The sequence below is a fragment of the Rutilus rutilus genome (genome assembly GCF_951802725.1).
Source record: "Rutilus rutilus genome assembly, chromosome: 12".
In the NCBI taxonomy this organism is placed as follows: domain Eukaryota; kingdom Metazoa; phylum Chordata; class Actinopteri; order Cypriniformes; family Leuciscidae; genus Rutilus; species Rutilus rutilus.
In genome coordinates, this window is record NC_140217.1 from 24,747,451 (window position 1) to 24,774,225 (window position 26,775).

The window sequence follows — 26,775 nt, forward strand, 5'->3', positions numbered from 1 at the left end:
CTCATTAAGAAAGACACACCCAGGCCAAGCACAAACACACATCAGTGTTTCCCGCACCTCCTTTCAGCAGCGAGGGATCTACAGCACCACAGTAAAAGACACATCATATTTGTTTTTAGTTGTGAATGTGAGTGTGCCATGTTAATTGGATGTGATACAATAGCGTACTGTGCCAAAATGGCAGTCAGTTTCTACTGAGTTGACCTTGCGGGCTCCACGCAAAAACATACAGCTGATCAGCGTTCTCCGATTCATGAACAAATGATTCTTATGAGCTGGTGTTTTTTAGTGAATCAAAAACATAGCTTGACAAGAGCAGTCTAAATCCTGAAGGAATGACTCTTATGAGTTGGTTCTTTTAATGAATAATTTAAAAAGACAAATTGTCTGCTTGAATCCTTAACATCTGACTCATTTAATGTACTGAACGCTAATGTTATTCTTAGTGATGTCTGCATCGATCATTTTATACACATTACCATTCCAAAGAATGGGCGCTGTAAGATTTTTAAAGTATGTTACGCTCACCAAAAATACAGATTTGATCTTTGGAACATTATATATACACAAATTCTGTAATTACTGCAGGAATTTCTCATACACTCTCATAGCTCAAAAAGAGCTATTAAGTAGGATATTTATAAACACCTACAAATACATCTGTGCATATTTACACATATCCAAAGAGATCCAATGTAATCTGGCCACATCCGCTGGAGAACTTGTTCAAGCAAAGCAGAAAACAGATGTAGAAAGGATAAAGAGGTAAACAGCCGTCATGAGTGTTGCAAAATGCAGGGGGAAAAAACAAGCAGACCATGGGAGAAACCTTTGCTTTATTAGTTTTTTTTCCCAAAGAATTCAGTATGTTTTAAGGCTTCATCTGAGACCTTGATTTAAAAGTTTACCAAAATAGTCTTTTGAACTTCTTCAACAACCATTCAAAAATGCATTGCAAAATAAATTGTTTATTATAAAATGTATTAATTAAAAATAAATTTAAATTGTCAGCAAAGGTGTTTTTAGTGTGGTAATGTAATGTAAACTGTTACACTGCTATATTGTGTTGAGTGATACTCAAAGTGTTCAAACTACTGTGAACTTCATGCGTTTTTTATTACATGGTTGCGTAACATAAATGTATGTGCAGCTTATTCATAAAACACAACAATATAAAAATGTTTTTGTTCCTTTTTGTTGGATATTTTAAAATGATTACAAATTATGTGTAAACAAATAACTGCAAAATATGAGAAAATGGCAGTCCATGCCCACTTACAGACAGAGTAAAACAATCATATCTAAACTGTTAAGCTAATTTAAAAAAATGCAGAACGTCATATATGTTTTCTGTGAGTGCTATATTAAATGCTCTTATGGTGACGTTGATGTGCTCATTTAGCATAGATGTGTCGATAAGGACATTAAGTGATGAATGCAGTCTAGAAGTTTTCAAACTGGCAATCAAAGTCTGTCATTCGGCACAAGATGTACTTCCACTGCCGATCCCTGCAAAGCATTGGAAAAAAACAGGCTCTTAGCTCCCACATAAGGAAAACTATTTTAAATGCATTAACAGGCAATAAAACAATGCATGCATCTATTATTACATGGATGTTATTTTGACATAAATGCATTACAGACACCTCCAGCACAAAGTGCAAAAGAAGATGGAGTGTTCACAAACCTCAGTACACCACTGAAAGTAGTTTGAGCCCCCCTTATGAAGTAGCCGTAACTGGGAATTACCATCTCTCCCTCTTCTCTGTGGTGCTCTGGAACATCAGACGTCTTCCTGTGCATAAACAATGAAAATGCAATTAAAAGGAAGGTAATAAATGATCGGAAAGATATTCTATTGTCCAGTTTTAATCTAATTACCAGAGGACACATAATCCTAATATCTATTATAGTGAGTAACCTGAGGTGTGTGTGTGTAGAGGTTTTTTAGTAACCGTGATTTTGCCAAGTAAAGCATGTTCTGGATCAACATATTTTTTTTATCCTGGAACAATATCTTAATCCTATCCCTACCCCTAAACCTAACCATACCCAGAACTTATCCCTAAAATCAGAGGGAAATGATAGGTGAATAACACTGATGTAGAAGAATCTAACCCTGGATGTAAGCCTAAACTTGACATAAACTGTAAACAAACAAATCTGATTGGTGGATTGGAAAGTTGTTCCAACAAGGATTTGATCCAAGAACATGTTGTATTTGGTGAAATCACATTAACCTAACTTGCATGATTAGATCACCATTTGGTGTTTCAAGACTCACCAGCAGGAATACGGGCATCTGCGGGCATATCGACAGCAGTAGAACTGCCATTCTCGATCCAGAACCGATTCAAAGTACTGACTTTGAATGCCAGCAACCAGCCCATTGTTAGTGCAAACTGAGGACCTGTAGACAGTATAAATATGGCTTTTATATGGAGCGAACAATAGACATTTGTCATTTGTTAAATGAATATGAATCCTTCAAAACAAAGTCTCACATGTGGCATGTGGTCTTGTGAGGTGTGCCTGCTTTTAGCTATTGACCTTGTATTGTGTGCATCTTCCTGTTTATACCAAAGGGCTGACTAAAACAGCAATGTGCCTGACAAATATGAAGTTATGTCCATTTGTTTGGCTCCATTTGTTCCATTTTGCCATTGCAGGGTTTTTAAATGAGGATCTTAATAATCTTTAGAATTTTCCACAATATCAGAGATATTTGACTGCAGGCCGTGCAGATATTCGGGAGAAAAACAGCACGAGTGCAAGTGAGATATTGCTATTTGACAACGGTTAAATAATTGGGAAGTTAATTGCAAGCAACTTACATTTTAGACAAAATATTGCCAGTTATTTTGTCTGTTTTGGCTTTGCTAATGAAATTAATGAAAAATGCCATGTGATCAGCACAGTAGTGTTTTTTTTCCCTCAACATGCATTCGTTTGAACGAATGATTTAATTACTCATTCACAGAAACAATTCACTTGTTTCATTCCAGAAAGAATCAGCATTGTTGATCGAATCGGTTGAGTGATTGATTCAACGAGTCACTCATAAAGACAGGCTGTTTCTGAAATCGCCCCCATATAAATAGGGCACTATTTATCGAATGCACTCATTCGATCCCATAATGCACCGCAAAAACAAGTGTACATTTAAGAGCTAGAGAATACCACTGTGACGGTCCCACCGAATGAAATCTCGCGTCTCGCCAGATCATGGCGCCGCTCAGCTGAATCACCCATCCATCCATTTTCAAAACCACTGGTCCAATGTGGGTACAGCGTAATATCATACAGGTTTATTGATTATTAAATTGTTTTATTAAGATTTAAACGTGAGTTTAAGATTAATATTTGTATTACTACTGGAGCTGCCAGTTTGCTAAGTTTCAAATGATTATTAAACAGCAAGCTCAAACTATGCAAAAGTGGGATTACATACATACTGTTTTATACTATATTACCATAATACATTCAAGAGAGTATGCGATTTCGGACGCAGCCCCAGTCTATCGCGGTCCTATATCAGCACTCTTTGTAATACTCTCGTCTAATCTTATTCAAGGCCCGGAACTAACCATTTAATAACTTTTCATGCATCCCCCATCAAATTTATTTTCATTATTTAACCCTTGTAATTAAACTTCCACAGGTATGATAAACTTTGAGTATTGCCTATGAATAGCAAATTGAATAGCACATTTATGTTTGTTACAGTAGATGATTACCTGTCATGGCTAGTAAGCTAAAGGAGTTTTTACATGTCATTACAAGCAATTCTAAATTGATTTAACCAGTCAATAATTAGAAGACTTATAAGTTGCTTTTCATTCAAGTTTGTTAACTCAGCAAATGTCACCCCTGAGGACACAGCGATATTTTAAGGTTTTCTGTAAATACAGGTTTGTAAATACTACTTGTTTGTGGCCCATACAAACTGTTGTCATCACAACAGGGACACAATCATGAGCTCTGCACAGCTTCCCAGCCACCAGCAGTGCCAGACTTTTGTCATAGCAACACTAACGCAATGAGCAACCATTCCACCAATAGAAAGTAGGCCAGAGCCTTCTCCCAGTAGAATGTCATCTATGCCTTAGTGCAAATCAGATATGAAGAGGGAGACAGGAAAGAAGATACTCTTAAAAGACAGTCCTTGATTTAGAGGCATATATCCAAATTATGTAATGTAAACAACTGATTCTCCATTCAGATGAATGTCTAAGTTACAGGGTAATGCCGGCTAAAACTTTTTATATGACAAAAAGAAATATTTTTTAAAATTAATTTATATTTAATATATATATTCAACCTGATCTCACGGGAAAACGTACAAATTCTACGAGGTGGCTAATTCGTACGAATTCATACGACCTCACTCGTATTTTCAATTTGAATATATCAACACTATCTCACGGCCAATTCGTACGAATTCGTACGAATGATAAAAAGTTGGCTAATTCGTACGATTTTTGCTAAATCGTACATATTTTACGAATTGCCCAATTCGTATGAATTCATACGAATGACCTACCCCTGACCCCGCCCCTAAACCTACCCATCACGTGGGTTTAGACAAATCGTACAAATTCGTACGAGTGAGGTCGTACGAATTCGTACGAATTAGCCAACTTTTTATCATTCGTACGAATTCGTACGAATTGGCCGTGAGATAGTGTTGATATATTCAAATTGAAAATATATTTTGGATTTGGAAAAAAAATATTATGTTTTGGCCAATATACATATATTTATATGTTTAAATTATAAACTATATTTAAAATAGCCAAAATATATATCAAGAAATATAAGTAACTAAAGCTTTTTGAAAGTAAAAGCATGTAAACATATTTTATCTTTATTGCCAATATATTTTGGGCGTCCAAAACTTGTGAAATTTATCACAAGACTGCATAACATGATTTCTTGATTGTAAATTCCCAGCATGCAGTGAGACTGGCAGACAGTATTCCCTCACAAAATGCTAGCAGTGAGCAGCAGACAGGGGGCTGAGGTCACTGGCACTGGCTCTAAGAAAATCTCACAAGGTGGGCAGTAGATCAGGGAAAACTATACTGATTCTAATTAGCCCACTGGAAAAAATGATCCCATTGCTTTTGGAGTAGGGAGAGAGAACTTGGAACACTGAATATTGGCGCTGTTTCCCTCAGATGCCCTCAGAGACTGATCGCAGCAACCATACTTTTCCTAACAAGCTGGAGAACTGGTAAAATAAGGTCACTTTTGTTCTGTGAATCACATGGATTGTAAGTCACAGTAAGGGTCTTTCTAGTCATGATATGAAGTTACTGTGAAATGTATGGTGTTACACCACACACATCACATAATTAGAGCAAAATAGAGGAAGAAATAAGGCAACCATCTCACATCAAGACATTATGCTTATTGTAGAAGAGGGGAAAACATGAGAGGGCTCTGAATCATTTTTTCATGTTGGACTGTTCTGGGCAAACATTCACGTTCCTGTGGCCAACCAGAGTCTAGATGCAGGAAAGACTATTGCATTCTCAAACACGTGAGTCAGTTCTAGACAAAAAGATCTTTTCATAATACCTATTGTTCTAAAGCAGCATGTCAAAGGTGTGTGACGAGGAAAGTAGCCAGTATAATGTTTAAACTAGTGCACAATATGCTTTTGCTTGTGTTTACCTTCTGTTTGAGCTTTATGTTTTTATATCAAGGCAGCAGCTATTAATTATCAAAATATCCATTCATAGAGTGTCCTGGCATTGTGAGTACAGAATGAGCTTATTATTTCTGGAAAAGTTTAATCCTGAATGTGTTCAAAACAACAAAGATTATACTGTTCAGTACAGTTCAAGCAACAGGGTGAAATAATTGGTGAGATTTTACCCTGAGAAGTTATTGTCTCTGTGTAAACCTGGCAAAAACGAGATAATACTGCATCGAACGTTTCGTTAAGTTGGTTCAGCTGTAATCGACAGTCAGAACTGCACGTACTATGAGAGACTGTGATGATGTAATGTTTGCGATATCCTGAATATTATTTTGACATCAATGTGACAGAGCTGTTAAGCTTTAATGTCAAGCCCTGTTTATATGACAAGAACATCAAAATTACTGTTTATCATCACAATTGCTTTTTATAATGACTGTGCTCTGTGCACTAAGTCATTTAGTCTAATTTCTCCATTTCAAGTGTTTGTGCTTCCTGGATGAAAGCTGGCTGACAGACACTTTGTTGTTTAGTTTATATTATCAAGTTAAATGACTATTTCTCATTCATATTCCTTTTGTGTGTGTCTGTATAGTTTATCTGAGAAATGTGTCAGATAATTGAAATAGCGTGTATGGACCACATGGCAGTTAATTAGAAGAGAAGGAGAAATAATAACATGCCAGATCTAGATGAGTCCAAGATGTTCTGCTGTGATGGGAACAAGAAACCCAAAGTACAACATTTAATACAACATATAACACAACTTAAGTTTGAAATGCCATAGTGATTTTCTAAATAAGATGTCATAGTACTGAAGTGATTCACAAATGTGCATTCAAACATGTCTGAGGTATATTTGTGGCAGCTTGTTAAAGTTACATTTTGGCAGTAAACAAGGCTCTTAAACTTAAATGTTGCCATTATATCTCTTCTGTGGATTGTGGTTTTTTGAGAACAGCTGACCTGAGGCAAGGATTAAATGATACTTATGAAATCTGGATTGGCCCAGACATCTGCTTGTCTCTCTCCAGTCCTATTTAAGAAACTTTCATTGTTTCCTCCTTGACAAACAAATGATCATGATGTTGTCAAAGCAAGCACTCAACACTGAAAGCTAGCATTAGCTAGTGCTTCAGTAAACATTCACATCTGAGTCTAATCATACATGCAAGAGAGCTCTCCACTTTACTTAGTATAAACCAAGCATATACACAAACCAAAACTTTTTTAGGAGTCATCAGAAAAATATTTGCAACACAAGGAAAATCTGTGTAAATAACTGTCCAAAAGCTGATTTCTTATAAATCCATCTTTCATTCATTTATGTTTATTCCTTGGACACTTGAAACTGGACACTGTGCAAAAAAATAATAATAATAATAATAATATTTCATCTATATTCTCTATAATGTTAAACGCACTTTTTAAAAATGATATTAAAGGGATAGTTCACCCAAAAATTTAAATTCTGTCAGTAATCACTCACCCTCATGTTGTTCCAACCCCGTAAGACTTTCGTTCATCTTCGGAACACAAATTAAGATATTTTTGATGAAATCTGAGAGCTGTCTCACTCCTCCATAGGCTCCTATGTTATTGAAACTTACCGGCCCAGAAAGTTAGTAAAGACAATGTTTAAAATAGTCCAAGCGACTACAGTGGCTCAACCATAAGTTTATCAAGCGACGAGAATACGAGTGAGTTCAAGTAACGTAGGCTCACTATTGGCTGACGCTGGTCATGTGTGTGATGCTAGCCAATAGTGAGCCTACGTTCTAACGTACAACCCATAAGCGCTGCGCTCTTACACTTCGTGAACTCACCCAGAGGCCCACACAGAAGAAAATGAATAGCTGAATAAAGTCATTATTTTTGTTTGTTTTTGCGCACACAAAGTATTCTCGTCGCTTGATAAATTTCAGGTTGAGGCACTTGGACTATTTTAACAATGTCTTTACTAACTTTTCTGGGATGGCAGATATCGATTACAGAGAAGCCAATGGAGGAGTGAGACAACTCTCAGATTTCATCAAAAATATCTTAATTTGTGTTCCGAAGATGAACGAAAGTCTTTCGCGGTTGGAACAACATGAGGGTGAGTGATTACTGACAGAATTTTCATTTTTGGGTGAACTATCCCTTTAATTGACCAGGATGTCATTTCATTGTCTTTTCTAAATGTTATTATACAAAACAACATATTTGAGATATCTGTGTAGCAGAATATCAAAAATTATTCTATTAAAAATGGTTACAATCAAAAACTAAAATAAACTGTTAAACTGATAAACTGTTCCTTATCTAATGTCTTTCATTCATTTGTTGTTTATATGTATTGACTGGGACACTTGAAACTGTGCAAAGTTCTAAAATATTCATTTTAATTAATAGATGCATTTTTGCATTATACAGTTTTTTTTGGCAAACATGCCAAAAATATTCTGATTAGTTCCATCTACTGTATATTCTCTATGTATACATGTAACTCATTTTAAAAATGAAACTGACTGAAACATCAAGGTGTCATTTTCATCGTCTTTTCGTCTACAGTGAATGTTATTAAAACATACTCACAGATGTGTTTTGTACAATAGCATTAAAAGGCATATACATAGAACTACATAGACCTGTGTTTGACAAGACACTGGCATCCACATACATACAGACATACCATTCCATCCCGGCTCTGTTGATATCGTCCCACCAGCATTCGCTAGGCTCTCCCCAGTTGTCGGGAGTTCTCTGGCACTCAAAGTTCCACAGGCGGTCCGAGCCTTCTTTCTCACTGAAGTAACTCTTGATTGCCACTAATGCCTCACCATGGGGACACTGAAAGTTGAAGCCCTGGCGCCAGGTATTCACCCAATCCTCACCGGTTTCATACATGTAGCCCTGCTGAGAACTGACCGTGGAGAAAAGCATCAGCAGGCACAGAGCCTGCAGAACATGTGCTGAGCTCATCCTGAAGTGAAACTCTGTTGAACCTCTCAACGCTTCCTCCGTCTTAAAGGCTCTCTGGGATGTGCTGTCCAGATGTTCTGTGTCCGGATCCAGGGGGGATAATTTTCAAAATGAGCAGACAGTTATGGTCTCGAACTTTTTTTGTATGGTTAAGGAGGATGTTTCCAGCCTCCGCACAAACTCTGCTGTAGACCCTGTAGAATCCAACTTTATGGCCAAATGTTTGTGTAAACGGAAAGTTTTTTTTTTTCAATCTGTCATTCATTGTGTTAAACAGTATGGTGGAATGAGGACCTTTTCCATGAAATTTCGACTAAGAAAATTATTCTTTTCAATGATATATACTGTAAAAATTAAATATGGATAGGTGTTAACTCAAATAACTAAATTTCTAGCTGATCTGAATCTTTAAGAATTACTTCATTAAAGGCTATAACCAAATTTTATGTAATTATGTAATATCATTTTAAATAATATATTTGACCAGGTTTTTTTAGGCATTACCGCATAAAGTACTTTTATAAAAAAAAATAAAAAAAAATCACACTAACTGTAACCACAACTGTAACAATAGGGTTATAACAATAGGGTTACAGTTACAAAATTGAATTAAGAATAATCTTCGCCCAATCATTTTCCAAACTGCTTACTGAAGACTATCCCAGGGTCTTGGGCCATAGACAGGGAAATGCCCTGGACAGATGACCAGTACTTACTTATATACCCAGTTTTGGTTACACTTTATGTTAAAGGATTAGTTCACCCCAAAATGAAAATTTCCTAATAATTTACTCACCCCAATGGTAGATATCCATGTCTTTCTTTCCTCAGTGGGAGAGAAATTATGTTTTTTGAGGAAAACATTTCTGGATTTTTCTTCTAACAATGGACTTCATTGGTTACCATCGTTTTTAAGTCCAAATCAATGCAGTTTCAAAAGTCTTTGAAGTGTTTAAACGGGCTGTACGCGATCACAGCCGAAGAAGAGGTTGTTATCTAGCAAAACGATAGGTCATTTTCAAAAAAAAAATAATAATTTATAGACTTTTTACCTTCAATAGTTCGGATTGAGCTGATCAACAAATGGACAGGGAACTACGTCATCACGTTGAAAGGTCACGCCGGCGCCGGCAGAAGTACCGCCCCACTGTTTACAATGTGACCGTACGTAGGAGGATAGTTCAAATAGTATTGTTTGCTGTTATATATAGTAATAGTATTCAGTGAATATGAATATGAATAGTATATGAATAACAGTTCAAATAGTATTGCCGGCGCCGGCGTGACCTTTCAACGTGATGACGTAGTTCCCTGTCCGTTTGTTGATCAGCTCAATCCGAACTATTGAAGGTAAAAAGTCTATAAATTATAAAAAAAAAAATTAAAATGACCTATCGTTTCGCTAGATAACAACCTCTTCTTCGGCTGTGATCGCGTACAGCCCGTTTAAACACTTCAAAGACTTTTGAAACTGCATTGATTTGGACTTAAAAACGATGGTAACCAATGAAGTCCATTGTTAGAAGAAAAATCCAGAAATGTTTTCCTCAAAAAACATAATTTCTCTCCCACTGAGGAAAGAAAGACATGGATATCTTGGATGGCATTGGGGTGAGTAAATTATTAGGAAATTTTCATTTTGGGGTGAACTAATCCTTTAAGGTGTCTTAATAACAGCGTAATTATACATTTACTGTGTAATATCAATTAACAACAGAGTGTAAAGATTAGGATTAGGGTTTAGTTCAGGTTTAGTTGCATCCAATTACATATGTGTAACGTGTATCAAAGATACTGTTAAATAAAGTGTTTGGTAACACTTTATAATAACTGCAAGCTATTAATCATAAGTTAAGCATTAGTAAACAGTTAATTCATCATTTATAAAGCATTAATAGACAATAAATACAGCTATGAATGCTTAATTCTTGATTTATAAGCATATCTAAAATGTGTTTAATCATTTTTATTTTCATACTTTGTAAATGATCATTTCTATATAATTTCTAAATGAAGTATTGCATTATTTACAAACCAGTTATTTAGGAGTTTTCAGTGGTTCATAAGATCACTTAGAAAGTGTAAGTAAATTATTAATTTGAATGTAAATTCATACATCTTAAATATTTCTGTGTTCTGTATTGTATAGTGTTGTGTTTGTTTCATTTTTCTGTTTGGAAGATAACTGAGCCTTTAAATCTCCTTTATAAATGCTTTACAAGGCATAAATAGTCCTCACTTAACCTGAATTAACCATGAATTACAGTAAGAATACACATTAATAAAGCATTTATTAACACACTAAGTAACTATTACTATATGTCTGAATACTAAGATGTATGAATGTACATTTAAATAGTTCATTAATCATTTACTTACACTTTCTAATTTTCACTTTTTTACTCTATGCACATTCTTATGAACCACTGACAACTTCTAAATAACTGGTTTGTAAATAATGCAATACTACATTTAGAAATGATAAATTGATCATTAATAAAGTATTAAAATACAATTATTAAACACATTATAGATATAGCCTACTTATAAATCAAGAACAAATCATTTATTGCTGTATTTATAAACTGCTTTTAATGCTTTATAAATGATTAATTAACTGTTTACTCATGCAGTTATTAAAAAAGTGTTACCAAGTGTTTTTAGAGCTGTTTTTAAAGTCAATTTTATAGAGCTATGCAATAATATAGTTTACATTTTGCGCCGAAATAAACAATCATGCAGCAGACATTTGCTATGTAGTATAGGATTGATTTATGTGAGTGTATGCATTGTATGTATGTAGCTATAGTTGTACTATATATCCATTAAAAAATATTGCTGAGTAATAATATAGATTAGATTTTGTGATGATATAATCAATCAAGAAAGTTGGGTAAAGTAGAGGACCCACAGGAACCATATATTCAACATTACTTATAAAGTTGTTTATAGACATGATTTCATTCATGTCAAAAATATGATTTAACATCTCTGATTTTAACCTAAATACATTAAGTAGCACAAACAAAACTAGATTTAAAGATTATATCAGGCCTTAAGAATTGCAGGTTATAGTTTTTAGGTTATCTAGCAAAACACTTATACAAAGTATGCTCAAATTAAACCCTTCAGAATGGGGAAAACTGGTAGTGACCTCTACCTCACAAGTTACTCAAGGTCACTAATATCAGTCAGAGGCGCATTGTGTTAATGTGCCTGTAATGTTTACAGTCTTTTTTCAGCTCAATCGACTGCAGAGCACTTTTTATTGCAGTTTTATTCCAGTTCATCCTCTCCTTATTTTAAAATCCAACATGCTGTAAGAAATATTTAGTAACAATAAAAACAGATTATTTAGTATGTCAGGCCACATCAGATGCTGTAAGCCTTTGATCCCCTAAAACTTTATCTCAGAGATAAGTCTTAAGCACAGTCTTGTAAAACACAAACATTTATCTCTGGAGCTCAGATAACAATCAGTGTTTAGGGCTTCTGCAGAGTTTTTTAAGGTATCATAGTGTTCTGTTTAAACATTAACTTGTCTTATCAATGATTGGGTGCAAAGCAAACTTTGTACTAGCATAGCGACTAACAGAGCTACAAAGCCATAATGCGGCTGGTTGGATTGTTGAACATCTGAAGACCTACGCCAAAGTCAAAGTCGATATATTTACATTGTACAGGAGGAAACTACATGAGTTTTTTTTTCTTTTTTTTTCACATAAACCACTGTGTAAACATGTAACACTACACCTAAAGCAGAAATGTAACATAAAACAGCCCAGGCATATGGCACTAGTTATTACAACAAATATTGACAGTATTAACACTGTTGCAATATTGCATATCAGAACATAATGCATAATAGAATTGAGATATGGTGCAGGGAATCAAATATTATATTATATTATATTATATTATATTATATTATATTATATTATATTATATTATATTATATTATATTATATTATATTATATTATATTATGTGCTTTGAGTGTAATTTCTTTGTTTAGTCCCTTGATATATATATGTATATACTGTACAGTAGAGGTACATTTGGTTTGAAACTTACTTTGCGACTGATAAAAAAAAAAAATTCTATATAGTTTGAATGTGTGTAGTATGAATGAAAATCAAACGTACTACATCTGCCATGTTGTCACTCATGTGACCTATGGCATCAGTTGGGTCATCAGTGAAGCACTGCCATTCACAAATCCTCTCCCATGGCCTCATGGGATAGTAAAGTGTCCAGTGGATGCACACTTCAGAATCTCGATGGGGTAGCAGGTCATCCATTCAGTTCTCCAAGTGTTGTTATTTTTGTATTAATAAAAGTACGGTTAGACCCTCTACTCTCCCTGTGTGAATCAAGCTGTGACAATTATATTATACAAAAGACCAATAATGAACGTTTAGATTTTAATTTTAGTCTTGACTTTCAATATATGCAGTAGGCCCTTGTAATTTGCACTTATATATCATCCATTCACTGATGTTTCCAGTGACAGAAGATGTAAACTCCCCTCACAAGTAACAGTCACTTAAAATAATAAAATAAGTCTTATAAGCCTGAACATCATAACTGTAAAGCAATTTAATGTCACTATCATAAATATGCCCAAACATTTGCAGATATCAGCTAAAGAATTATTTGAGTAAGGAGAACATAATAAATGACTTCTGGTCTGTAATGTGGCTCAGTGGTAGAGCATAAGGAAATGAGTTCAAGCCTGGCAACTATATCCCACTGAGTCCCACTGCTCCAGTAGCTCTGCCTCTGATGTAGAGTATATTTCAAGTAGCAAATAATGAGATCTACATTACAAGTGCTGTGTATTAGGCCTTTCACCAAAACGGCAAACAAATCATAAATAGCTCCTAATACTCTGAAAAAAGAGTATCAGGCTAGTTCCTGTGTTAATGCACAGAATAAAAGTATCCCCAAATGTTTGCAGGTATCTGCGATTTAATAAATGTAAATTATATTGTAATTCATATCTTTACTTGCGAAAAACAAAATTTTACTGTAAAATGACATTTAATGTTCTGTTTTTATTTCAATTACAAAAAATGTTCACAGTGAGAAACGTGGAGACACCTGGATGCAAAAACATTCATATTAATAAGTATTTCTCCCCATTTTGGTCCGCATTTCGCTTCAAATCTGTGTTACAGAGATTAATTCTGTCTGTCCTCATCTGGCACAGTGACTATGATCTGTTTGGAGAAGCGCCACTCTCAAAGTGTACAAAAATAAATAACTGGACATGTTCAGAAATAGTGTGTGAGTCACTTCTTGAGTTTCATATCAGTTTAAATGGAGCAGATCACAGAGATGTGTATTTTTAGATGGATCATTCCATTAAAAGCACCTTTATTTGGGACAGTGGGATTCAAACGTGTGCGTTCATTCACGCTCTCCTGTTCTTTTGTCCTGTAGTTTTACTGGGCACCAGTAAGTAAGGTTTAATTTATAGCAGCTCAAGGCACAAATAAAAAACAACAACACACAGAATCCAAACTCAACTTCAACTGCCATTTCCCCTGTTATAGTAAAGGAAGCCATAGTTCACCTCTGCTTTGGACATCACTGAAGCAACATGGCTGACTTCCTTATAGTTTATATGGGCACAAAATGTTTTGTGTCAGAAAGCAAATGTGTTTGAGAACTGTACATCTGTAGACAAGAGCAAATTATCTAATTTAAACTATTGCAGCACAGAAATTTTGCATAAAATATAGTTTATAACTGATCAGTCTATGCACAAGTGTCATGTCGTCGAGAGGCCTGAGAGAAGCTTAGGAAGGCTCAGTATAATGGTGTGGTTTTCAAAATGCCAGTTGTGGTTTATTTTAGAAGCAGCATTTCATAATGTGCAGTCCACAAAGTAAAAAAAAAAAAAAAAAACCTTAATGCACCAGACACTGATGCTAAAACCAAAAGAAAAAATGCTGTGAGCAGCAAAACTGGCACTAAACAATGCCTATATAGTGGCAGGGTTATTGCTATTTAATTTGACCATACTTTGCATAAGTGTTTTGCAAGATAACATAAAAACTACAACCTGCCACTATAGTGGCACATCCACAAAATATCAGTATGTCTCACCTCAGACAGGTTCAAACGTTTGCACAATATATACAAGAGGCAACATCCCCCCAAACATGCTCAGACAATGGTTTAAATATACAGGTTTCCCGCCAAACACTAGTGGGACGAACCATTGTCACGGGGTGGAACCTTTCCCTGTGACACTCATCACTCAATTCCACAGCAAAAACATTGGCACCTGAATAATCAAGAACTCATTTCTGACATGCAATAATCATAATACAAACATGCATAACATACAAACACAAATTCAAACATTTAACACCTCATAGCACTCATGTCTCTTTCCCTCTTAACAAAATGGTACTTTCTGGCAAGCACTAGGCTGGCACTCTAGTGATGATGTCATTAACCTAGTTCATCATCACAAGAAGTATGTACAAACTTTCAAAAAAATGGTTTCATAATGGAGAATGACTGATCACTCAATTTGCAAAGCTGCATTTTTTCTTTTACAGTGGATTAATGGGTCAGCGTACTGTCTAGAGTTTGGCAGAGGTGCAGAAAAGGTCCTGAATGGAACGCTAACCTAAAAAAGCTGTTAATGGCCAAAAGATTTAGTTCCCCTAATCACCTTCACAACTCATTTACAAACCATAACACCAAAAGCTGCTCTATACGATTGTGGAGATTTGAGTGAACAATAAGAGATGAATAAGGAATGAAAAGGTGATAATGGTTATGTTTTGCACCACTCAGTGGGAATGTAAGGTGTCAAGAGTTTAAACGTTTGGGTCAAATATGGACAAACCCAACCAGTGGGTTTAAATTTTTAATTCAAACATTTAAACTTCCAGTTGTGTTTGTCCATGTTTGACCCTTATTTTTAGACTGTTTTTAGAGTGTAGGCCTACATTAAAACAGTTTTAAAGCTTCCTTTTCAATGTTTTGCATCTGTGATTCATTTATTGTGCCTTCATGATGAAATTGTGTGTCCTGTTCTTGCAAGAATAGAAACAGAGAAATAAGGAAATGTGCAAACAAAAACACATGGACACATGCTGTTTCATTAATTTGTTTTCTATTTAAAGGGGTGGTTGAATATGATTTCACTTTTCTTACTTTAAGCATAAACAACATCTGCAAAGTTACAACGCTCAAAGTTCAAAGCAAAGGGAGATATTTTCTTTAAAGAAATGGCTTTTTAGGACTACAGCAAACGGCTGGTAGGGACTACACAAGATTCCTCCCGGGTGAGTGACATCACTAACCCTAAAATTTACATAAACCTGCCACTGGAAACGCGATTTATAGATTATCAAGACAGACTATGCTAATCAATGACTAGAAGATAACCACACATAAGCTACATAAATTCACCAACCAACCATTCAGAAACTTCCTGTTGCATTCTACATGTTGTCACTTCTTCTTGAGTCTCTCCATCTTTATGACTCCGGTTTGAACATAAAAGGCTAAAAGTTTTTGATATTTTCAGTGCATGTGTGTGTGAGGTAAAAGGACACAAGCTGTTGAAGCTCCGCCCTCTGTGCCGGGAGCAGCAGCTCATTTGCATTTAAAGGAACAGACACAAAAACAGTGCATTTTTGCTCAACCTCAAAAAGTGACCATTTAACACGCTATATAAAAATATCTGTGGGGTATTTTGAGCTAAAACTTGAAATACACACTCTGGGGACATCAAAGAGTTATTTTAGACTTATAGAAATCTTTTTATGTGAAAAGGGCATTATACCACCCCTTTAAATATCATTGTTTACTCACAGCAATGCTGCACGTCACTCAAGAGATGCATTTACATCCCTGCAAATCATAATCTCCACCACAACCAAACTGAATCCTTATTTCTCTTTTCAATGATTGTCATGTGTCCCTCAAAACGTCTGCTACTGACAAGCATTTGAAACCTGCACATAAGGTAAAACTTGTGGCTGTGGAAACCCGTTTTGCACTCGTGAGTGAGTGTTTGTGGTTATGATACTTTACGCTGTATCTTCAGTGCACGCCTTCAGGAAGAGAAAAACGGCAGTTTCTCCCTCTTGTGTGGCTTTATCTACATCACCACCCCTTTGACCCAAATACATACCAGCACTACTTATGCTTGCCTAGTTTCATCTTGTTTTGTATATGCTTATACATAGTACGATTTAAGGAAAAAAAAGAAAATGAATGAAAACTTTAAATTGATCAAAAGTGACATTAAAGACGTTTACATCATTACAGTTTTCAACATTGATAAAACACCAATGCATCATATTAGAATGATTTCTGAAGGATCATGTGACACTGAAGACTGGAGAAATGATGCTGAAAAAAATAAAAAATCAGCTTTTCCATTGAAAAAACAGTTATTTTAAATTGTAATATTTTTTTCACAATATTACTGTTTTTACTGTCTCTTTTAAATGCCTTGTGGTGAGCATAAGAGACTTCTTTCAAAACTCAACAGGGCTTTTTACTGACAGCGGCATCATCCACTCATCACATAACTGATGCTCCCATGATCCAGCTTCATACATCATTAAATGTTAGCTATTTCTTCTACATCATGCCAATTTGCTTAAGCGCAGAGCTTTTCTGATAGCTTCATCATAGTGGCTGACTTCATGAATATAAGTACTGTAAATAATCTGATATCTGCCAGGTTTGCAACAGTCACATTTAAATGTTTTGGTAACTTCATAGTCTCGTGTTTATGAATACTCAACTCCATTACATAATACAGGAAATGACTCTAGTGTCATGTGAAATAATGTCATGTAAGGACATTTTTCAGAAATGAATGTATATCTTTCATGTGATGTAGATGTTTTTGTAATGCCTAGAATATTTACTAAATCATATTTGATATTTATAATATAATCTATCAAATAACAATTAAATCTCAAGGTATATAAAATTCACTGTAAAGAATTTAGTGTGTGTATGTACCGTACTAATAGTGCAGTGCAGTTTAATAGAGCAAGGGCTTGTTTTTCTTCTAGATCTGTTTTGATTAAGAGAGATTCACTGATGTGTTAAAAGAAAAGAGTTAAAAGGCCACCATGCATTAAAGGGTTCTCAAAAAAAAAAGAAAGAAAGAAAGAGGCACTTGCCTGACTCCAGGGCACCCACCTCATTAGAGCAATGGATCACGGTTTCTTGGAAGAAGTGTCGAGAGCCTTTGTGAAGGCGGTGGGCATTTTACTGTAAGCTGCCTTGACAGGGGAATAATGGGAGAGAAGAGCATGATGAGTTAGAAACTAATCACGACTCAGAAGACTTTTAGAAGGCTCTCGCCATTTCTCTTTGTCTCGCCTTAAACCTTCTTTCGTTAAAACTAAAACTATTTGCACACTAAGGAGTCATCAACCTCAAGATGCAGCTGACAGCACCTCTTGAAGACATCTTAACACTCAAAAACCTCAAACCAAAGCCACTCACTAGAAAACATGAATATTGCTGGTTCTGTGATGAATTGCTTTTTTAAAGTTCCTCATTTGTAAGTCACATGGGGGGAAAATGACTGCTAATGAATACATGTAAATGTTCCTATCCACATGAAGTCACAGGCAACTATTGTGAATCAGGAGGCCTGATATCAGCTATATTTCTTATTTTGACTTTCAGTACAGTACCCCTACTCCTGCTCTTTTCATGGACATTACAGGTGCACCCAGTCATCCGTATTAATGTTGTTCTGACAGATATGTCATCTTGGTGTGGATACAGCATCATTCAAAATGGAAATGCACTAGTCAACCATGATTATTTTATTTGTGTGTATGGTGCTGAATTCAGAATAGCACACTAATCTAATTATTTTTGCAATCATAATAATCATAATAGGGTTCATAACTGAGTAGTATTCGCCTGGTCATGTGACCCCAACATGGCTGCCACCATGCAGCGATGCAATCCAGCTTTTACTACAACAGCTTCTAGGCCACTGATATGACTGGATGCCATCTAATGTAAGCGTACATCATTTTAAATACACTACATCCACTACAATTTGAGGTTTGTACGATTTAAAAACAACAGTTAACTACTATTTTATTCAGCAAGGACACAATAAATTGTTTAGAAGTGTCAGTAAAGACATTTATGACGTAACAATATTTTTTAAATCAAATAAATGCTGTTCTTTTGAACTCTCAACAATCAAAGAAATCACAGTTTCTACAAAAATAGGCAGCACAAGTGCTTTCAACATTAATAATTATAAGCAATGTTTATTAAGCTCCAAATCAGCATATTAGAATGATTTCTGAAAGATCATGTGACTCACTGAAAATTCAGCTTTGCATCACAGTAATACAACCCCAAATCAGAAAAAGTTGGGACACTGTACAAATTGTGAGTAAAAAAGGAATGGAATAATTGACAAATCTCATAAACGTATATTTTATTCACAATAGAATATAGATAACATATCAAATGTTGAAAGTGAGACATTTTTAAATGTCATGCCAAATATTGGCTCATTTTGGATTTCATGAGAGCTACACATTCCAAAAAAGTTGGGACAGGTAGCAATAAGAGGGCGGAAAAGTTAAATGTACATATAAGGAACAGCTGGAGGACCAATTTGCAACTTATTAGGTCAATTGGCAACATGATTGGGTATAAAAAGAGCCTCTCAGAGTGGCAGTGTCTCTCAGAAGTCAAGATGGGCAGAGGATCACCAATTCCCCCAATGCTGCGGCGAAAAATAGTGGAGCAATATCAGAAAGGAGTTTCTCAGAGAAAAATTGCAAAGAGTTTGAAGTTATCATCATCTACCGTGCATAATATCATCCAAAGAAGATTCAGAGAATCTGGAACAATCTCTGTGCGTTAGGGTCAAGGCCGGAAAACCATACTGGATGCCCGTGATCTTCGGGCCCTTAGACGGCACTGCATCACATACAGGAATGCTACTGTAATGGAAATCACAACATGGGCTCAGGAATACTTCTAGAAAACATTGTCGGTGAACACAATCTACCGTGCCATTCGCCGTTGCCAGCTAAAACTCTATAGGTCAGAAAAGAAGCCATATCTAAACAGGATCTAGAAGCGCAGGCGTTTTCTCTGGGCCAAGGCTCATTAAAAATGGACTGTGGCAAAGTGGAAAACTGTTCTGTGGTCAGACGAATCAAAATTTGAAGTTCTTTTTGGAAAACTGGGACGCCATGTCATCCGGACTAAAGAGGACAAGGACAACCCAAGTTGTTATCAGCGCTCAGTTCAGAAGCCTGCATCTCTGATGGTATGGGGTTGCATGAGTGCGTGTGGCATGGGCAGCTTACACATCTGGAAAGGCACCATCAATGCTGAAAGGTATATCCAAGTTCTAGAACAACATATGCTCCCATCCAGACGTCGTCTCTTTCAGGGAAGACCTTGCATTTTCCAACATGACAATGCCAGACCATATACTGCATCAATTACAATATCATGGCTGCGCAGAAGAAGGATCCGGGTACTGAAATGGCCAGCCTGCAGTCCAGATTTTTCACCCATAGAAAACATTTGGTGCATCATAAAGAGAAAGATGCAACAAAGAAGACCTAAGACCATTGAGCAACTAGAAGCCTGTATTAGACAAGAATGGGACAACATTCCTATTCCTAAACTTGAGCAACTCGTCTCCTCAGTCCCCAGACGTTCGCAGACTGTTATAAAAAGAAGAGGGGATGCCACACAGTGGTAAACATGGCCTTGTCCCAACTTTTTTTTAGATGTGTTGATGCCATGAAATTTAAAATCAACTTATTTTTCCCTTAAATTGATACATTTTCTCAGTTTAAACATTTGATTTGTCATCTATGTTGTATTTTGAATAAAATATTGAAATTTGAAACTTCCACATTGCATTCTGTTTTTATTCACAATTTGTACAGTGTCCAAACTTTTTCTGATTTGGAGTTGTACATTATATTTTAAATTTAAAATAGAAATATACTTTCATTCACTCTTCTCCATTGATTACTATGACCTTGTGACATCCTCTGTCTCACTGACCTTTAGTGAGCACATAACCACTAGGGTTCTCACATGGCTTGGTGAATAGAGAACTTCATTAAAACAGCCACCACTCAAGGGCGGAGCCTAAGTGTTCTCCACCTATCGGTGGCTTTCACCGCAGAGGGGTGTGGGTTATCTTCATGTCAAGACCAATCGTAATACTTGCTCTTTTGAAAGCACAATATTGACTTTTGTTTCTCTCACATGTCACTGTGGAGCAGCCTACGAGCCTGTAAAGTTAAGTGAGCCTCTCTGCCATAGCAGAGGATTTTTTGTTTAAGCTAATACGAAAGGTTGATGCACCCTTGATTAAGTTAGCGTTGTATGAATTACTCTCTTCACTGACACAAAGGTCATCAGATGGTGGCTGATCTTTGAGAGACAAGGAGAGCATGTGTGCTTTCCGTTGCACTCATTTCAATGTGCTCTGATGGATGGATAACTACAAAAACAGATTATTTAACTGGCAACAGTAATGCCTATGCATTTACTGAATATACTTGGCACAATGTAATCATATAGCAGAGGGTTAATCACATCAGCATCAACTGCAAACTCACAAATGCACACAATATTTGAATATAAGTGATGGTAAATCAGCGCATACAGTAAATAGCGTGCCATTTTTTTGGAGCAGGAGGGTTATTGATTTTGCTGTCAGTCTGGCCCACACTTCCCTCGGGCTGTGTCCCGCACTGTGTTGGCTGTCTCTTCATCGCTTCCTAGATAGCTCCTCTAATCGTGTGTGGGGAGATGAGTTCAGGCACCCCGCTGACCTGCTGGCTCCAGGACGACCTGACAGAAACATGAGGCGGGAGAGAAGAATAAACGTACGTGATGGAAACTACATCTTAGTAGCATCTAACAGCTTCCTGCTATGCTCAGCTTGCACAACATCTAGTTGTGTTGTTGTAGCACCAGTGAGAATACTGATATACACTGCCGTTCAAAAGTTTTGGAACGGTTTAAGATTTTAAAAGAAGTTTCTTCTGCTCACCAAGGCTGCATTTATTTGATAAAAAAAAAAAAAAAAAAAAAAAACTACTATTGTTAAATATTTACATGATCCTTCAGAAATCATTCTAATATGCAGATTTGATGCTCAAAAAAACATTCATTATTATTATCAATGTTGAAAACAGTTGTGTACAATATTTTTCCAGGATTATTTGATGAATAGAAAGATCAAAAGAACAGTTTTTATTTGAAATAGAATCTTTTATAAATGTCTTCACTGTAACTTTTGATAAATTTAATTCATCCTTGATGAATAAAAGTATTGATTTCTTTTATTTCTTTCCCCCCCACAAATAAAATTCTTACAAATTCTTATTTAATGTTACAAAAGCATTCTATTTCAGATAAATGCTGTTCTTTTGAACTTTCTGTTCATCAAACAATCCTGAAATAAAAATGTAAATACCTGTTTTCAACATTGATAATAATGAAAAATGTTTCTTGAGCATCAAATCATCCTATTAGAATGATTTCTGAAGACTGGAGTAATGTTGCTAAAAATTTCAGCTTTGATCACAATAAATTACACTTGATGATTTATTCACATAGAAAACAGCTGTTTAAAATTGTAATACTATTTCACAATATTACTGTTATTTTTAAATCAAATAAATGCAGCCTTGGGGAGCAGAAGAGACTTATTTTAAAAACATTAAAAATCTTACCGATCCAAAACTTTTGACTGTAGTGTACATATATTTTAAGTTGTGGGGTCCAAATATCTGAGATCACTAATAAAATGCTTTCATCTTCTTTTCTTCTTCTCTCCCCACACCTGTTGTTTCTCATTATAAAGGCCATGACTACAGGGCTGTACTCATACCGTGGCCAAATGGCTGCAGATAAAACACACAGCAATAAATAATTCTTCTTTTGAACTTTCTATTCATCAAAGAATCCTGAGGGGAAAAAATGCATAATGTTTTCCTTAGAAAAATATTAAGCAGCACAACTGTTTTAAACTTAATAACAAATGTTTCTTAAACACCAGCATGATTTCTGAAGGGTCCAAAAAAAAAAAATAGCTTTGTGATCCCAGGGACAAATTTTAAAACATATTAAAATAAATGATAAAATAGTTATTAAGTAGCTGAATCACTTCCAAGATCTTCATATATAACCCTCCTGACATTAAGAAAATCACTGAGAACTGTAGTTTACAATAAAATCGCTTTATTTAAAAACATTATTTTTAGGGGTGGTATAATGCCCTGGCCTTTTCACAAGATGTAAAATAAGTCTCTGATGTCCCCAGAGTGTGTATGTGAAGTTTTAGCTCAAAATTCCCTACAGATATTTTTATATAGCATGTTAAAGTTATCACTTTTTGAAGGTGAGCAAAAACGCACCGTTTTTGTGTGTGTCTCTTTAAATGCAAATGAGCTGCTGCTCCCAACACAGGGGGCGGAGCTCGTGTCCTTTTACCTCACACAGACATGCACTGGAAATGTCAATGTTTATGTTCAAACTGGAGTCAGACAATGATGGAGAGACTCAAGAAGAAGTGACAACATGTAGAATGCAACAGGACGTTTCTGAATGGTTAGTTGGTGAATTTATGTAGCTTATGTGTAGTTATCTTCTAGTCATTGATTAGCTTATTTTGTCATGATAATCTATAAATCTCATTCCTGGGGGCGGGGTTTATGTAAATTATAGGGTTAGTGATGTCACTAAAGAGGAAGCTAGTGTTGTCCCTACCAGCCGTTTGCTGTAGTCCTTAAAAAACGATTTCTTTAAAAGCAAATATCTTCCTTTGCTTTGAACTTTGAGCGTTGTAACTTTGCAGATGTTGTTTACGCTCAAACAGCAACATTACACACTAACTAAAGTTAGAAAAGTGACATCATTATTTAATATATCAATATAAATAATTGTGAATAAACAATTTTAACCATGTTCTGTTGCTTATGTTGAGAAAATACCCTCAGTGTTTTACCCTGGACACAAATATTTTTCAGCTCACTTTGATGAACCCTACTCATCCGTGAAGCAATAAGTGGCCTAAACACTACAGGTGTGTAACTGTTTACACTGAGAGTATAAATGTGGTCATTTTATTATTATTAGTCATTCAAATGTTCCACCTTCCAGCCAGAGTTTGCATTCCAGAGCAAAGGCTCTATGTAAATATGACACAGAGGTGACATGAGAAGTCTACAACTCCACCAGAATCATGATGCAATGTTTTACCCAAAGAAATCTTTCAAAGTACATATAAAAAGCATGCTAAATCCAGAAGTTTTTGAGTGTTGTTGAGACAGTAATTAATCAATTATGCACTATAGGCACAAATGAATACCTCTATCATTTCATTTAGCAACATCACAATGTTCTGTCCCCCTCTCTTTTGTCATTTAGAGTAGCTCTTATACATCTACACTACTGTAACTGCAGCGCACACCGCTGTCAGCTGAGGTTGAGAGATATCCATCCCATGGCACATTAGAGGCCAGGGGGGAAAACCCTTATCACCATCCATACTCTCTACTGGCAATGTGAGCCAGTGTCATTAAGATAAACACAAAAGAGGCCACAAACTTCATGCTTTCTAAAACGTCTAGAGCTCCAGGCAGTCTTTGAAACTATCAGGCTAGATTTATTTAATTGGATCACAACTGTGTTCCACACAGATCAAGAAAACACTGCTGATACTCGACGATGCACTGGCTGGGAGGGAAAGGCAGGGCACCGAAAAAAGCCGCCACTAAGAATAGTTCAGGCATCAAAGGGCTCAACACACTATCTACACTTCAGCTTGTCAGCTAAAGAGTTGTTTTGAAGCTGAAAGTAATGGCAGAGTTTACTTAGTGTCAAAGGGAGGGGGAACAGACGAGTGTGTTCAAGAAGATGCCATCTTTCCGTGCCGTTGCACAGGTATGGCATTGTTGACGAACTGGGATCTGGCAGTTCATGCACTTGCCACATTCAATCAGCAAACCTATACTGGAATGCAGAACATCCCAGAGGACTTGCCAATAGCCTGATCTATGTAAATACTAAGCCCTTGCCTTCTCAGCAGGACTTCAGAAATGTGTTGATGCTTATGTCACGTAAATTATCTTCTCACGTAAACCTTTGCATTGTTTACTCATGTCATTCCAAACCATTGCAAGAAATATGATTGTGATAAAAATGTATTGTGTGTGTGTGTTTTGGGTCAATAAAATGAAAGTCAATGATGTCCAGTGTTATTTTGGACCCAACTGACTTTCATTGTACAGAAAAAAAGTCGTAACATTCTTCAAATATCTTCTTTTTTTGTTCCGCAGAAGAAAAAAATGCATAAAATGTATGTTGACTGATTTTGTTTTTTTGTGAACTATCCCTTTAAAATTACAAATATATGTTTGTATAAGAATAAGGATTTTAGGCCACACTTTATGTCTTTAACTATGTAGTAACATTTGAATTAACAATTTGAAACAATGCATTTATTGTGTACATGTTTACTTAACTTATATATTAAAATTCTGCATGTAATTACAGCTGTAATAATTTTTTTTGTAATTACATCTATAATTACACTATTGACCCTCCCCTTGCCCCTTAACCCACCTTTAAACCTAACCATACCACCAAACCTGTCCCTAACCGTACCCATATCCCACCTCCATAGCAGCAAAATAGTTTTGCAATGCAACATGAACACAATGAGTACATTGTACCTAACATTTTTAATAAAAGTGTTACTGATTTTATGAATCTATCAATCCTTTTAGATCATTCACAACATGTACCACTATAATAGGGATTCATTGATAATGCATTCATTCTTTTCTCAATGAAAGTATACCTCGGGCTTCAAAAGAAACTGAGAGGTGTTGCAGTGAGAGGAATTATGTGGATTACAGGTAATTGGCCTAATGGAAGCACCTGTGTGTACATGTTTGAAGCTCCACACCCACAACAACAATACATACATGGCATGCACCTATTTACTGCATAATGATTTATTAAGAGATGCAGCAGTTTAAGCATACAGTGTTCTAACATCACATTCTTGTATCATTCAAGTGCCAAACATTCATGTTTACATGTAACTTATTAATTAAATGTAGCCTAACTGTAATGGAGCTTTGGGGTCAATAGACCCCCGAAACTCAAAGAAAGAACCAGTAATCCCAGTGTGCAGGAACTAATACCTGCACTTGTTAAAGCTTGTCTATGGTTTATGAGAAAGAAATTTTTTTTTTAAACCCTATTGAGAGACTGAAACTCTATGGCTCAGTGCATTTGTATGCCTGGTGTAGGTGGGTTCACCTCTGCTTCTGCTGCCTCCCACAAATGACCTTGAATGGAGCGCAGATCACATACTTGAACTTGAGTATTCCAAAACAGGTTACTGAGAAAATGTTTCCTCCCCTTAACAACACACACATTTTATCTCTGTAATGAAGACCCACAAAGAGAAGAAAGTGTGCTTTGTATCATAGCGCCATCTGTACTTTCATAAATGCCACTTGAGTAAATTATATGATTAAAACAAATATTAGAAATTGTATTCAACCATTGTTTTCTGATCAATTGATCTGCAGCAACAGTCTATCCCCTTTTAAAAAAAATAGGCAGTAGGCCTACCATGGTACAGTGATGGTATCAGATGTCAGTACCATGGTATTCTGAGATGAAATAATGTATAATGGTATTTATAATATATGGTACTCTCTTCAAGAATAACATGGTACCACCATTATACATGCACATAAAACTCTGACCGTACTATGACAGGCCTACATGTTCAAAAAAGCACTTTAGTACTTTATTGTCGTTCAAACAATCAAAATATACCGGTGGATTTACGTATGATATTAATTCATGGGATCAGGAAAGGAGATAATCTATAATTTTGAGTAAAGCACACAGTTTAGAGTTTGAAAGAAACAGCACTGAACTGCTCAAGCGAGTATGAATTCCACCCCCGTTTACGAGTTATTACGCAAAAGCAAGGCGGCTTGTGATTGGTCAAAATCTGCCCTCCCTCTTTTGAAGGTAACTTATTAAAAGAGCCGATGGGCG

General features: G+C 35.8%; 1 protein-coding gene across 1 annotated transcript; it reads right to left on the bottom strand.

The window, feature by feature from the left end:
- Positions 1–816: 816 nt before the first annotated feature.
- dpt (dermatopontin) lies at positions 817–8,857 on the bottom strand. Its single transcript, XM_084425386.1, has 4 exons — positions 8,382–8,857; positions 2,285–2,410; positions 1,688–1,795; positions 817–1,509 (listed from the first exon to the last, which is right to left on the bottom strand). Exons 1-4 carry the CDS (start codon positions 8,669–8,671, stop codon positions 1,443–1,445), a joined length of 591 nt encoding a protein of 196 aa, XP_084281512.1. The 5' UTR covers positions 8,672–8,857; the 3' UTR covers positions 817–1,442.
- Positions 8,858–26,775: the final 17,918 nt, after the last annotated feature.